The sequence below is a fragment of the Podarcis melisellensis genome (genome assembly GCF_964234715.1).
Source record: "Podarcis melisellensis genome assembly, chromosome: 5".
In the NCBI taxonomy this organism is placed as follows: Eukaryota; Metazoa; Chordata; class Lepidosauria; order Squamata; family Lacertidae; genus Podarcis; species Podarcis melisellensis.
This window is the reverse complement of record NC_138537.1, coordinates 56,581,182-56,596,175: the sequence shown is the minus strand read 5'-3', so window position 1 is coordinate 56,596,175 and position 14,994 is coordinate 56,581,182. Positions and strand designations below refer to the sequence as shown.

General features: G+C 39.6%; 1 protein-coding gene across 1 annotated transcript in view; it reads left to right on the top strand.

The window, feature by feature from the left end:
• ADAM12 (ADAM metallopeptidase domain 12) overlaps positions 1 to 14,994 on the top strand; it is a 181,976-nt gene that overhangs the window by 92,247 nt on the left and 74,735 nt on the right. Inside the window, 3 exon segments of the mRNA XM_081912644.1 lie at positions 3,595 to 3,673; positions 10,300 to 10,376; positions 14,551 to 14,734. Of these exon segments, the coding sequence (XP_081768770.1) occupies positions 3,595 to 3,673; positions 10,300 to 10,376; positions 14,551 to 14,734 (340 nt within the window).

The window sequence follows — 14,994 nt, the reverse complement described above, 5'->3', positions numbered from 1 at the left end:
GCAGCTTTTAAAGTCATTTTCGAAAGAGGAGATAACTGCTGCTTCTACCAAAAAAAGAGAAGTGTCTACCCTAGAGGCTATGGTGCTCAGAACTCACCTTTTCATTTAGCTGTCAGAGCACTATCAAAAAACATAGAACAAGACCGAAGAGTAAAATACAGTACATCACATTTAGAGGAGGAAGGGGCAAAGGAGGATTCTTGCAGTAGAATCTTAAGTTCTGTTTAAGTAAACAAAACAAAATATTTCTACTTACACAAAAGATTCCTTTGATTTTTGCAAGTCTGTAGTACAGTGGTACCTCAGTTTAAGAACAGCCCTGTTTACGAACTATTCGGTTTACGAACTCCGCGAAACTGGAAGTATCCTGGTTTGCAAACTTTACCTCAGTCTAAGAACGGAATCTGAATGGATTTGAGGCCTCATTAGGGAAAGCGTGCTTTTGTTTAAGAATGGCTTTTGTTTAAGAACGGACTTCCAAAACGGATTAAGTTTGTAAACCGAGGTACCCCTGTATCTTTTTATCCATTGCTTTTTAAAACCAATCTGCTCTCTGAAACCTAGGTCAATGAAACACTACAGTGCCTGCTTTTATTCCTGCAACGAATACTGCTCAACATTGTTGCTTTATATAGTCTTACACAATGGCAGAATATTGATTGACTTTAACAGGTGTAAGTAACGTCCTGCAAATACTTGGTGCCAGGTTTCTTAGGTGGTGCTAGTCCTGAACTATGGGCAGATGTCCAAGGGGAGTCAAAGTCAGCAAAATGCATGGAGATGTAGCAGGAAGACCATGGTTGCTCAAAGTTCCTGTTCAAACAGGAAGCCCTTCCTGCCTAGGATGACTGCTGGCCTCAAGTACTTTACTGTTCTAGAAAATGCTCTAAAGTGAAACTCTGGTGCCTTCCCACATGAGGTAGTTGCTCACAGAGTCAAGGGTTCCTGTTTCTATCCCTATCAGACAGTCAGAAATAATATGTTGGTGCCTGTAAATTTTAATAATAGCAAATACAGCAGCAGTAGCAGCCTATATCCTCTCCTTTTGTTTCATTCACCTACTGTAGGGTGCAGTGGGCTGGTTGCCACCTAAAATGACTTTCACACATAGTTCTAGAAACATTTCAGTGAGTTTTCTGCATGAGTGCCTGGGTTCCTTCAGGAGGAAGGGTGAGATATAAGTTCAGTGAATGAATGACTGTTCAAGCTCATGAGGACTAATGTCATTAATCACACATCTGTTCCACATCTCTTATCCACATGAAGCCCTGAAGGACATGATGTTACTTACCATACCATCAGGGGCATATGCATTGACCGGTGTGCTCTAAAGCTCAGAGTCCAAATACTAGCTCTACATACCCAAAGGAGTTTGGGCTTGGGTTTAGGGTTTCTGCAAGGCATCGTATTTGAGGGATTCAGGGTTTTGGGGTTGTTTGTTTTTAATGTTACTTATTCTTACTTGTTTTTACTTTAAATCTTCCTGAGAACTTGAGTCAGAAAAGGAAGGGGTTAGTATTATTTTTATGAAGACCAATTCCTGTTTGAACTTCTTTGCTGACTACCAGCAGAGAAACATGCTGACTTTCTGATATTTTGTGAAGGCTCCTTCTACAGTAGTTCTTGAACGTACATCCTAGCTCTTCCTAGCCTGCTCAGTTGTGCAAGAATTTCCCCCCCCCCAAAAAAAGAGTTCTTTTTCCACCTGTATTACCAGCACAGGGTCCCCTACCACCACCGCTTCCACAGTGTATTAACTTTTCATTTATTCTGTTTCCATACACAAATTCCTCTTCAGGTGGTTGTAAGTTCCCAGAAAAAAAAATGAGAACCTTTCTCACATATATTGTTTTCACATAGTTGCTATGAATATATTCAAGCCCCCCCCCTTCTTCTTCATCCCCTAACCCAACTTTCAATCATAAATATTTGCAACTGAATGAAGGCTACTTTATTTGAAAGTTGAAGCATATTCTTTTGCTTGAGACAATACTGATGATCCGTAAACCATGTGATGCAGGTTGTTTACAGGTGATTACTCCACTTTGTATGCCAATAGGTTCTGTTCTGAAGTTTTAATTAATGATTATGTAGGTTCTGGAGCCAGCAAGCATTACCCCACCCCTTTCCCATGTGCATTCTGTCTGCACAAATATTTCATTCATTTATTTGTTTATTTGCAACATTTTTATACAACACACTTATAAAATGTGGTGCATGGAAAATATAGGATATGCTGTTGCAATAATACTTCTGTCTTAATCCTCTGCGACTTTCCATTCCAAATGACTCACATCTAGTTACCACTCCCTCTCTCCATTTTTTGCCATTACTTCAAGAAGAAACAGCCCTTTGGCTAAGAAGCACATTTCTTTATAAGGGCATAATATACATATAGAGAAAAGCAAAGTTTCACCTTCAGGAATATTGCTTCTGGCAGAAAATTGTAGCGACCATGTGCAGTGGCGGTATTAGTTTTAATTGGAATGTATAACAATGGAGTGTCCTTGGGTTATTTCTCATAGTTAATGCACTAGAGAACCTATAAGTAGAGAATTTCCTCAAGTTTTGAGAGAACTAGGTTGCTCCCCTTATTTTGAAGTAGTAGCCACTAATCATGAGCTCAGTCAATCATGTAACTCAGTAGGTGCTACAAGAATCGAGCTCTGAAACAAGACTGATCATTATAGGAATAGTGTCATTTTTTGGAAGCTGTAGAAATTCTAAGGAATTGTCTTCTGTTCCAGAACTCAGACTGGCATAATTAGATTTTTAAAAATTTACATTGCATGCTAAATTTTCAGCAATTAAGTCGCAGTGACATCTGTTCCCTTAAATTGCCTTAAATAGCAAAATTGCTTGTTCGGAATTCTGTTCAGACATGGGCACCTTGATCCCCAGCATGGGGTAATTGCAATTCAGACCACTGTAGTACTGCCTTTCTTAGCATCATATAATTTCCTTGGATTGGACGAAACCATGTAGAAAGAGAAATGAATTGTCTTGACTACACTTTCTGACCAATGCCAGTGTTACAGACACACTTTCCCTTTCCAGAGCTTACATCCGGAATAAGACACCAACCCTTACTTTAGCTAGTATTAGGACGTTTGCATATACACCTAAGAAGTTACATCAGCCTCACTCACAATATTTGTAAATTTGAGATAAGAGTGGAATTTGTCTTTGAGGCAGCTTAAAGTCTACATTTCTGCCTTGTTAATTTGACATGATGCATAAAAATCTCAAACCATTTTCTAATAGAAAAAAGCAGTTCATCTGAAATATTTAAGTAGGGGATACATCAATAAAGTACACAGGGTAGGTTAAGTGTTACATATTAAATAAATCTGAATTCATAAATAATCACCTCATAATAGCCACTCAGTGATTTTGCAATCAGAGAGGCTAATTTATAAAACCTTGTAGTAAATCCCCTTATAACAATGTGCACAGACTTTGTTCAGTATTATAACTATTTTATTCCATTATTGAGCTTTCAACTCTTCCACTTTAATTTCATTTTAAAAAGTAATTAAGTAATAAAGATTTTGTCTCAAAATTATGTTTTAAGATATCCTCTTTTTCTTCCAGTGACCTTTTTGCTGGCAACTTCACAGAAACACACTATTTGGAAGATGGTACTGGTGCTGTTCTTGCGCGTAATTACACGGTAAGTTTTGTGACTTTGTGGGGAGGTAGGTGTGCAATACTTGGTCATTAAAAGAACAGAAGGGGAACTATGAAATAGAGTGGTCAGCTACCTTTGATTTGAAATCACTGTTTAGGCAGTTTTCAGGTTTCTTTGTTCAAAATGCACGTCTGTGGAAGGAAATATCCTAAGTAGTGCATGATGGGAAAGATGGAGGGCACAAGGAGAAGGGGGCGACAGAGGACGAGATGGTTGGATAGTGTTTTCGAGGTTACCAGCATGAGTTTGACCAAACTGCGGGAGGCAGTGGAGGACAGAGGTGCCTGGCGTTCTCTCGTCCATGGGGTCACGAAGAGTCGGACACGACTAAACGACAACAACAACAACAAAGTGCATGATGGGAGGGGCTTTAATAGTTATAAGTTTTGTGCACTTAAACGCCTTTGGACATGTGCCCATTAGAAGTTCTTTATAAGCTGCAAGTATGCAAAGATAACGCATGAGATCCAGCTTCTGCGATGCAGGAGCTCTCAAAAAGGGATTTACAAGGCATTTGAGGCCTTCTGCAATGCGGAAGCCAAATTTTGTCCTTTGTTTCTTTCTTTGCTTTCATTGAATTAGACCATAATGTAGGTGCAACGGCGCAAAGGCACTTTCCCCCCTGGCGCCGTTGGGCCGGCCCTCACTTAAATATAGTTCGACCACCTCACAGTACACCAATTACACCAATTTCTACAAATTACCCCAGATTATCTAGTGGGGGACTTGGGTGAGGGAAAACTTAATGATTTGAAGTCTCAGGCAGGATTTGATCAAATAAGAAAGATTTTATTAAACAAAGGAAGTTTATGACACAAAGTGGGTAAAACAAAGGATACCTCAGATTATGTTATTTCAGGTAACCGTTCACCTAATAGTATTTATACTAAATCTAACTGATGTTATGGACTTCTAATAAAACATAGCTTCTTTTAAACTTCAGTTGCTTATGTTCAATTACTTCACTTCAGGTAGATCTTACAGATTTTTACACTAAAGGGTAAATGCTCAGCTTATTTCCAGTAATTTCACTTCACTTCTTTCTCAGTTGTTGCACAGCTATTGCTGCTTTATACTTTGGTTCTTAAACAAGGTGGTACTTCCTGTCAGTTGCACACCCCTTATTCCTGAGGTACTCCAAGTAACAGACCCAAGGGATCTCCACACCCCTCTTAACTGGTTTGGGAGTCTTCTCTTTTTGTAGAAGAATCTCTCCCCTCCTGACTGGAATGAGACCTAAGTAGACTGTATCTTTCCAGCTTCTACTCCTCCTGGCTCAGCCTCAGCCTCCCAGTTAATTCCTGGCCTAATTACTCATACAGGACACCACACACTGTCCTTCACACTATGCTCAGAGACTTATTTCTCTAGCTTTTGATATATTCCCCAGAGCGGATGTTTCTACCCAGAACCAACACTCTCTCTCCTTTCACTCCCTATCTCCCAATCTATCTCCCAACCTACTCAGCTGTCTCTTAAACTCCCTCTCCTGGAATCCTGGCCAATCAGAAGCTGCCATTTGTTAACCATTTGCTAGCAAGGAAAAAGAAAAAGAAAACACTTGGTGACTCAACCTGCCCAGCAAAACAAAATTTTCCGTCACAGTAGGTCTTTTTTTTGGGGGGGGGGGGAAGGACTGGAAAAAGTTCCCTATATATACCTTTGTTTCTATAACTATATAGAGATGCTTTGGAGCAATTGTATTTTCCTGTCCCACTTGTATTTAAAACTCAGAATCATAGAACTATAGTCTTGGAAGTCATCTGGTCTAATCCCCTGCAATGCAGGAATCTCAACTCAAGCATCCTTGATAGATGACCATCATTCCTTTGCTTAAAAACCTCTAAGGAAGGAGAGTCCACCACCTTCCAAGGAAGTCGGTTTCATTGTCAAACAACTCTAGAATAGCATTAGCTTTTTTTGTTGTTGCTGCATCACACTGCTGACTGAAATTAAGATCCTTCTTAATTAAAACAGTACAGTGGCTGGTCTGGATTACTACATTTTGCTTTTATCTGCTGATTAGATCCAGCTTAACTGCATTTTAAAAATGTATATGTTTGATGTAGAAGTAGAAGCATTACACATCTTGTTAAGTTCCTTAATAAGACAGTAGTAAATGGAGGTTCATGACGCCTCTTGTCTTAGATTGGAGCCATAAGGTTTTTAAAAGTTTTTTTAATTAGCCATTAAGGTGAACAATTGAAGCAGCAATTTATACCCTGGTAGACTAACCAGTTAAAACAGTTTTTTAAATATTGCAGTAAAACCCTTTTTGATACCAAAATGCAGTGCATCTTGCACTCCCAACATTTTAATGCTTACACATATATTTATTGTAAAAATACGTTTTCCTGCAAATAAAGCATGTTTTCACCACAGTTTGTGAAATATTCACTGCTAGTTTCAAATAGTGAAAGTGAGCTGCTACTAATTTTAGATATTTTTACCTCTGCAAAATGGCAAGATCTCAGAATTAAGGAAGTGTTGTTAAGTAAAGCTTCATCCAGAGTGTTCTATACTGCTGACTTTTGATTTTAATTCTGATTTTTGTGAAGCACGATTTTCACCTAGAAAGTAGATAAGATGATGAGAAATCCATTATCATATATCTTACAGGTTTTAAAAATAGCTTAAACACCCTCCAGTGCCCCAATCAGGAGACCTCAGTGCAAGCTTCCTCAAACTCGGCCCTCCAGATGTTTTGAGACTACAATTCCCATCAACCCTGACCACTGGTCCTGCTAGCTAGGGATCATGGAAGTTGTAGGCTAAAAACATCTGGAGGGCCGAGTTTAAGGAAGCTTGCCTCAGTGCATGCAGAAGGGATAACTCTTCCCTCCCTCCACTGTTTTCCTGAATAAAATTAATCCCCCAAACTGCTCTTCATCCAGTAGAGCAAAACATACAAGTACTGAACATGTTAGTTAGCATATTGGGATGGCATATGTGGAGTGGATGATGTGTACATTATTCCCTTGTGCAGGCCATGCTAATTCCTCCACTGTGCTGTTTGGACAGGTGGGAATTAGCATGGGAGTTGGCACTATCACCACCCAACTTAAGGTCTTGGGTCATTGAATTAAGGAAAAAATATATCATTGCTCTTCATTATCTAGATCCCCAAATATACAAAAAATTAAAAATAATAAAAATACATGTGGGGGTTCGTGAGTCAGACACTACTATTGAGATATCAACAAGGATGTCTAACTGATCTTTCCCTTACTTCATCATACCTGGCATGATCAATGCCAAAAACGAGGAATGGCTTATTTTGGCAAGAACAACTTACATGGCTTGATTCCTTGACTTAGCATCTATGACAGTAGAAATTGTGCATGTATGTTTTAATATTAGCTCTCAGTTTTTCGACAGTCATAGATGTGCTCTAGCCTGATGCAAAACTAATGACAGCATAAATATTGCTTCTACTGGGGAATGTTTAAATCACCCTGTTTCCCTTCAGATCATCGTGTCTTCTCCCTGGATTCTAGTGTTCACTGTACCTCCTGTCTTCTCTTGTTAGAGAGAAGATGGACACTTAAAGGGGACTGAGTTTATGCTTTTTTAAAATAACATTGTTTGTGTATATATATGATAGATAGATAGATGATAGATAGATAGATAGATAGATAGATAGATAGATAGATAGATAGATAGATTATTTTCTAGTGTTGTGCTGTTATTTTAACAGTTTTACTCTGGTGTGTATTTTAGATTTTTTTTTTGTTTTCTCTACATTGCCTTAATATTTTATAAGTTTATAAAAACCTTTAACATAAATTATATAGCCACATGGTGATATCCAACTTTAGTCATACTCTAAATATCCCCATTTAAATAAACAGGCTTATATATTTTGATTTCAATGGGTCTGCTCTGGCTGAATATGACTTACATTGGATATCAACCATGCATTTTAAAAGTTTGCTATTTTACATTTTATTAACAATAAAATTGTTATTTGTTGTTCTAGTTCAGGTTTTAAAAGATCTAGACATATCTTGAGATTGCCATTTAATTTATAACATGAGTTTTTATCCATGCATGTGTGCTGCAAACACATTATAACCTTCTCACTGTGTACAGTTTCATTTCCATCGAAAAGAAAAGAAAAGAAGAAATACTCTGGCACTAAACTAATATTTTCTTTATGGTGTAATCGAATTTGCCAAAAATTCATGCTCCTTAACTATTAAAACTCAACCCTGATCTTTTCATGTTATTGCTTTCACTAGCAAAATCAAGGTGGTCTTTAGAAGCCTTCTGTCTGAGACTATGTAATTGAAAACCATGCCCTGAAACTGAAAAGGTTAATTAATGCAGCTTAGATGTGAATGAACCAAGTAATAAGAGGCGAAGTAAGATGACTGTCAGGTTGAAATATGAGTGATAACTTTCCCTTGCACTAATAAGATAGCAACCTTTGACAGTGAGGCATTTGGCTTCCATATGGTATTCAAAGGAGCGAGAAATGAAAATGAAAAAGAAATGCTGGACATAATATAATCATTATTTTCCAGCCAGGTCTATAATTGGAAATATGGTATTACCTTTCATCAACAATAGCAAATGTGCATCTTTACTGAGTATGTATCTTTTGTTGTGGTTGTCCTTTGTAAGCAGCTGGTTTTATTAAAGAAATACAATAACCCAGCCACAAAACATAACAGGGTTGTTGCTGCTGAAAATACAGTTCTCTGTTATTCCTGTTCTTAATAACACACCACTTCCAAGTCAGCATAGTTTAATAAAATGCTTTCAGCCTCCCAATTTCTTTTCACCTGATTTTTTCTTCTTCTGGAGCTATAAAACCAGGAAATTGTTTTATTACATTGCACAGTATGCTTAATTATGTCTTATGGATCTCCCTCATATTACTAACGACAATTTACATCTTACAGTGAAAGCCTAAAGGTGAATGACAGTGTAATTTGCTCTGCTGTTTAATTTTACAAAATGCTTCCCATCATAGTTTTCCAATAACATAATCAAAAGAGCAGGCGTCTCATAAAGAAATGTTTTAAATACTTTTTTGATCTTTGTCTTTTATTGAATGAGGCACAACATCATTATTGGCACAAGCTCATTTTAATCCAGCATTAAATACAAACAGGTAAAATTATTATTTCAGGTTAATTCCTTAATAGTCTGAATTCAGAGAAGGCTTTTCCATTAAGAGGAACATAAAGTTTTGTGTGTCAACAATAAGAGCACACATACTGACCTGGTTCACATTTAATTCCAAACCAAACCATGACTGAGCATGAATGACCAACTAAGCCTTCTAAGGAACCAATTTAGGAAAGCTTTCCCACCAAACACTGCAGCATGCAAAGACAGCCAGCTCTTTTAAGGATACTCTCAGTGAGGAATTGATGATAGTGATGTTATTATCTTTCCCCTAATCTACAAAAAAATGTCCTTACTCTCCTGGCTGCCCCATGGAAACCCCCCTCTCTGCTTGCACAAAAACTCTTTCCCGCACCAGACCAGGCCCCTGCAACCCGACCCACCTGCCACCCCCCTTCCCACGCACAACCCGACACGCCATCATGGCTGAGCCTCCCAGCCTCACTCCACCCTCTGCCCATGTCCTGTGATCATTTTCCCTCACAAACTCCCGCTCCGACTCTCATTCTCCTCCTCCCACTGGACCGGCACAGTTTTGAGGAGGAGGAGTTGAAATATGGGGGGAGGCCACTTTTTTCCAAAAAAGAAAAAGGATGACCCCACTTTTCTAGGAATAGGTAGCAACCGTCAGGTGGGATCTCCTTCTGGCAACTCCTGCTACCAAGCTGATGCCACATGTTTTGTTTTGTTTTGGTCTGCTTTCCTTTGGAGCACATCTGTGAGGCTGAGGGGGTGGGGATCTTGTTGTCTGGGCAGCCCAGGACCTCCATACACACTGCCCAGGCTTGCGCCCTGGAAAAGTCACTTCAGTGCTGCTCACACAGCAGAAGTAACACAGGAGGCAGCAGTTACGAGTTGCTGGTCTCAGCAGCAGCAGCAGCAGCAGCAGCAGATGCTCTTATTCTTCAGTGATTTTACTTCACCCCTGGAGGCACACTCCAATGTCTCTTGAGACAAATGGATACCAACAACAACCAACAATGGGGGCCTTGAGGAAGGGGTGTGTGGTTTGAGGATAAGGGGCCTGCTGATAGCCTGAGCCCCCAGAAAGCTAGAGCTGGCCCTAGCTATTGTTAACAGTATACTGGGCCCAGGAAAGCCTGCTGGCACCCCTGAACCTGGGCTCACGATTTGTTTTACCTAGAGAAGCCAAGAACAAACCATGACTATAGTTTATAGTTTGTCTAGAGCAGTGTTCCCCAACCTTGGGCCTCCAGCTGTTTTTGGACTACAACTCCCATCATCTCTTGCTAGCAAGACCAGTGGTCAAGGATGATGGGAATTGTAGTCCAAAAACAGCTGGAGGCCCAAGGTTGGGGAACACTGGTCTAGAGTGAACCATCCTTGTTTTTTCCTTCTGAAGAGCTGCAGCTTGTTTGTTCATGCTTAACTGTAGTTTGGTTTAGCATTACTTATGAAATGAGCTGAGCTATAGATACTGATTCCCCCCTTACTATTCTCTGTTCAATTAGGCTCATTGCTACTACCATGGTCATGTCCAAGATTATGCCGAGTCTGCAGTAACTTTGAGTACATGTTCTGGACTCAGGTAAGTGGGACGACCTTAAATCATGAAAACACCTAACCTCGCCAGATTATTGGCAGGTGGGCAGTCTTGTTCACCTGTCGAAATGGTTCTGGATGGGAGAGCTTTGGAAACAGCTGGAAAAGGTTCCCACCCCTGGTTTGGCAGACAGCAGAACAGGCAGTTGCCCCTACCCTGTGCTGCTGCAGTTATATTCTGAAATGGGTAGATCTGTTTCACGGCTGGTGGTAAAACAATGTAATTGACCTCGTCTTCTGAGTCAGAGGAAGAGTTCATCCTTTCCTGACTCTTTACTACCTACTGAACAGAAGTGAGCGTCACAGTGTCTGACTTCCCTTCCCCCCCTTTATGCTGAATCAGCAGTTTTTTGTACAGTCTTGTCCATCTTGTCTCTCGGTATGGGATGGAGGAAATACCTTATAGCACTAGTGAACATAGGAAGCAATGTTTTATACTGAGTCAGGCCAATGAGCCATCTCACTCAGTATTGTTTACCCTGCCTGGCTTCGGCTCTCCAGGGTTTTAGATAGAGGTCTATCAAAGCTACCTGGAGATGCCAGAGACTGAACCTGAGACTTAACCACATGCAAAGCAGATCCTGGACCAGAAAGCCCACTGACCTTTAGTTGACACCATGAAATTTAAGCTGAACAGTGTCTACTCAGAATGAATGTAAGCCCCACTGAGTTACTTACTTCTAGGGATTTAATTCCAGGTAAGTGTGCATCGGATTGCAACCTTCCATGTCACCCCAATTCCCTACTGCTGTGAAGGGATGAACTGTGGTTACAGAAAGAACTTATTTGGGGGACAATCTAGCACTCAGTGCTGCTGCGTGATGAACATGTGATAGCTTTTAAAAACCTATCATTACTAATAAAATATAAATCTGAAAACTGAAGCCCTCAGTAGGAAATAATCAAGAATTCTCCCTGACCTTAAATAAATCAGAGCTATTTTAAGTTTATATTGTCAACAAATTTAAGACAAAAACTTCTACATTTTGCACATTATTTAGATATTATAAAGGCTGTGAACATGGGATGGGGGAAATCCCCAGAAGAGTGCCACATTTATTTAATTAAGCTTTCTCATAAAGTTAGCAGCTGTGGGAAGTTGCTGGCCACTGCTGGTTGTATCTTTGCAGAGTCTCATTCATGTTGCAGGACGCGCAGTGACTAGGAATGTTTACATGTGGCTGAATAAGTCATCTTCAGTGTCATTCTCAGCTTTATTGAGGGTAACTTAAAACACCACTACATCCTATCCTCTGAGTACTCCACTGTAAGAGTATATAGCAGGCATCCCCAAACTCGGCCCTCCAGCTGTTTTGGGACTACAATTCCCATCCTTGATGGTCCTGTTATCTAGGGATGATGGGAGTTGTAGTCCAAAAACAGCTGGAGGACTGAGTTTGGGGATGCCTGGTATATAGGATCAAGCTTAAGGAATCCAGTGCTGGTAGAAGATATGACTGGCACTTTTGCACCAGCATTGTGATGCAATCCTATCATTGGCATGTTTCACTAGTGAGAATGAGCAAATGTGCAGTTTCTCACAGTGAGGATCATAGAATCATAGCATTGGAAGGGACCCTGAGGATCAACCCGGTGCATGCAGGAATATGCAGCTGTCCCTTATGGGATCAAACCTGCAAACTTGGTGTTATCAGCACCACACTCTAACCAACTAAGATCAGGGCCACATCACTCCAAGGTTTGTTCTGTGGGAGGGTGAGTAATCCTACTCTACGTTCTATGGAACTTACTCCCAGGTAAGGGAGTGCAGGATTCCAGCCTTAGTATTCATAGGAAAGCAATTACATCAACGTGTGCTAAAAATAAGACATCTGCTTACTTGCTAGCCCACAATGCCAGAAAGTCACATTAGGCACCTATTAATCTGATGTCCTCAAAAAAGGACAAAATGGAGACAATGATTAAGAAAGGAATGCTATGAAAAAATAACTCTGGTAATTAAGGAAAATTATATCTCATGTCATAGGTTTCCATTATTTTATTTTATTGGTGAATAATTGAAAGAAAATTGTTTAGAAAGAAATTTTTGATTGGAATGCTGTGTCAATTGGCATGTGATAAGTAAAACCTGATCTTTATATTACCCCATAAAAGATTCTAGATCATCTTGTAGGCTTGGCATAATTTTTAAGACTATGCCCTCCCAGCTTCCCTGGAGCAGGGTCTTACACACAGGAAAAGTTCTCTTTGCCTAGGAAAGTAGCTAATACTGTGTATTAAGTACCAGTAGCTCATAGCTATTTGGATACAGGAATTAAAGAATCTCTTATACAGCTCAAAGCTTTTGGCAGTAATTACATTAGCCGGAGTGCAGCCACTTTTCAAAAGCAGTAGGAATTATTGCTGTTTATTCCTAAAGATGCTTTCTGAAAGGATCTAGTTAAGCCTTGTAACACCCTGTTGAGAGAGCTAAGTGTTATCCCCATCTTGCAGAAGGAGAATCAGGTGTGGTGTAGAGAGGTGATTTGTACTGCACTATGAAAGCTGGAGAGGTAGGTGCTTAGAAGAAATGGAGATATCTTCGTCTCCAGCTCAATACCAGTTTTGCAACAAAGACTGAGCTAGTTTTCATGTTATCCCTTATGGAGGTGATCCACATTCATTGTCAGGAATTAAATTACGTGTTGGCCCCTGCAATGGGTATGATACTAAAGGTGAGTGAGTCCCCATTGGTGGAAGAGGGGTCCTGAGCTGAAGAGGAACAAGTAACAGACTTCTTGCTTCCACACCATCACCTGTACTTTGAGCTCTCTCTTGGATGCCTTCTTGATTTCATTCTTCATTGAACATAGTGAGAATGTAGACTGGACGTTACCAATGCAGGGAGGGCATGTGGTGACACAGTCCTGTTTTGGTTCACATATCCAACTTGCAAGTCATTACATACAAAAGGGAAGGAACAGGAGCACCAGGCAAGCAGGTAGGCACTCAAAGATCTCAGAGCCAGCTCTCAAAGCCTGCTCTACCTGGGTTCTCTGTCTCCCCTCCAACCTGTGAAAGAAGGAGAGTGAGTCAAGCAGGCAAAGAAGAGAAGACTTCAGAGTCTATTCCATCAGGGTTGTTCCCACTCAACTTCCCACCTACAAAACTGGCTGCACTTGGGAAGAATCCTGAAGACTCATTCATTTTTTGGTGTCGTTTGAATGTGATTTTATTAATATCTTTTTTATTTTCCTTGTGAGCTGTCTTGGAAGAATTTCTACTCTTAAATGTGGGATGACAATGATGGTACAAAGCTGCTTAAAATGGTGTGTGCTTTTGGCACAGTGATCATTGATCGAGCATTGAGCTGAACACATAGTGGAGTAATTATAAGATTCTTAACAATATGTGCTGAATTTTTCATGCACCCACTCTCACCATTCTCAACAAACCAATTTGGTCTTATTAACTGATAAAAAAAAAAAGTTCTTTTAAATTGATCCTGTTTCCTTGTTTAATTTTGTTTTCATTGGTATTTGCTGATAGTCATACCCTTTGACATGTTGAATACCCATACTAGAGTTTAAAGACTGTTTGTTAATTTTTCTTTGGAGTTTTCCAAAACAAGTACCTCAACGGCTTGAGCAATGGTCACTTGATATCAATTTGATATTTGTATTCCACTTTTCCAACAAGTGTTGAGCTGAAAGCAGCTCACAATAATCACCATAGTTGTGATAATATCTGTATCTTTATTTTATTTATATAATATATCTATAGATATTATAGTTGCAAACACTATAATATCAAATACAGTAACATATAAATAAAGCAAACAAGAATAAATCTATTAATACAATTAATACAATTTAGTAAAGTCATAATAATTCAAAATATCAGAAAGAGTTGCTGAGCACCAGCCCTGTGCCAGATGACGTCATCTCTCTGGGAAGAGGAATGTTCATGCATTGCTATAAAATGCAAATGCAGTTTGGCACTGGGCTGCAGGGTTTAAGCAGAGAGAAACAATATATTCATTGTAGCGAACTGTATGCCAAGATTACAGTATGCAGAATTTATAGTTTGTGCCCCATTGGGGTTTGATCTAAACATATGCTATTCTTCCATACTTATTGAAAATCTGTCACTTTGTTGCAAACCAAGCATACAACATAGCACTATAAAGGAATGCATCATTTATTTGTTTTATACTACAGGGGACTTATTTTGTTTGAGGATAATGCCTATATTTTGGAGCCACTGGAAGGTGCTACAAATGAACATATAATCTACCAAGCAAGGGACTTAAAACTAGCTCTGGGTTCTTGTGGTCATCATCTCAACATCTCAGGCATCACTCCGGAGGATACCACACAATTTATCCAGAAATTTGCTAGCAGGGTAGGTGGAAATTGTACTTTTCTCCTTCATGCTTTTAAAGAATCAAATCTAGGCAAATCTGACATTACGTCTCCGTATCTTGGGGTAAAGTCTGTTTTGAAGCATATTGTAGCAATACATGGCAAAAGTAGAGAATACTGGGGAAAGCTGGATTACTTTGTACATTGTGCTATTGCCGGGAAAAGGTTCGCATCCACTGTTTATTTTTCCATTTTGTGAATCTTCCTCATTAACTATTCAAGCCACTTGAATTTCTAAGC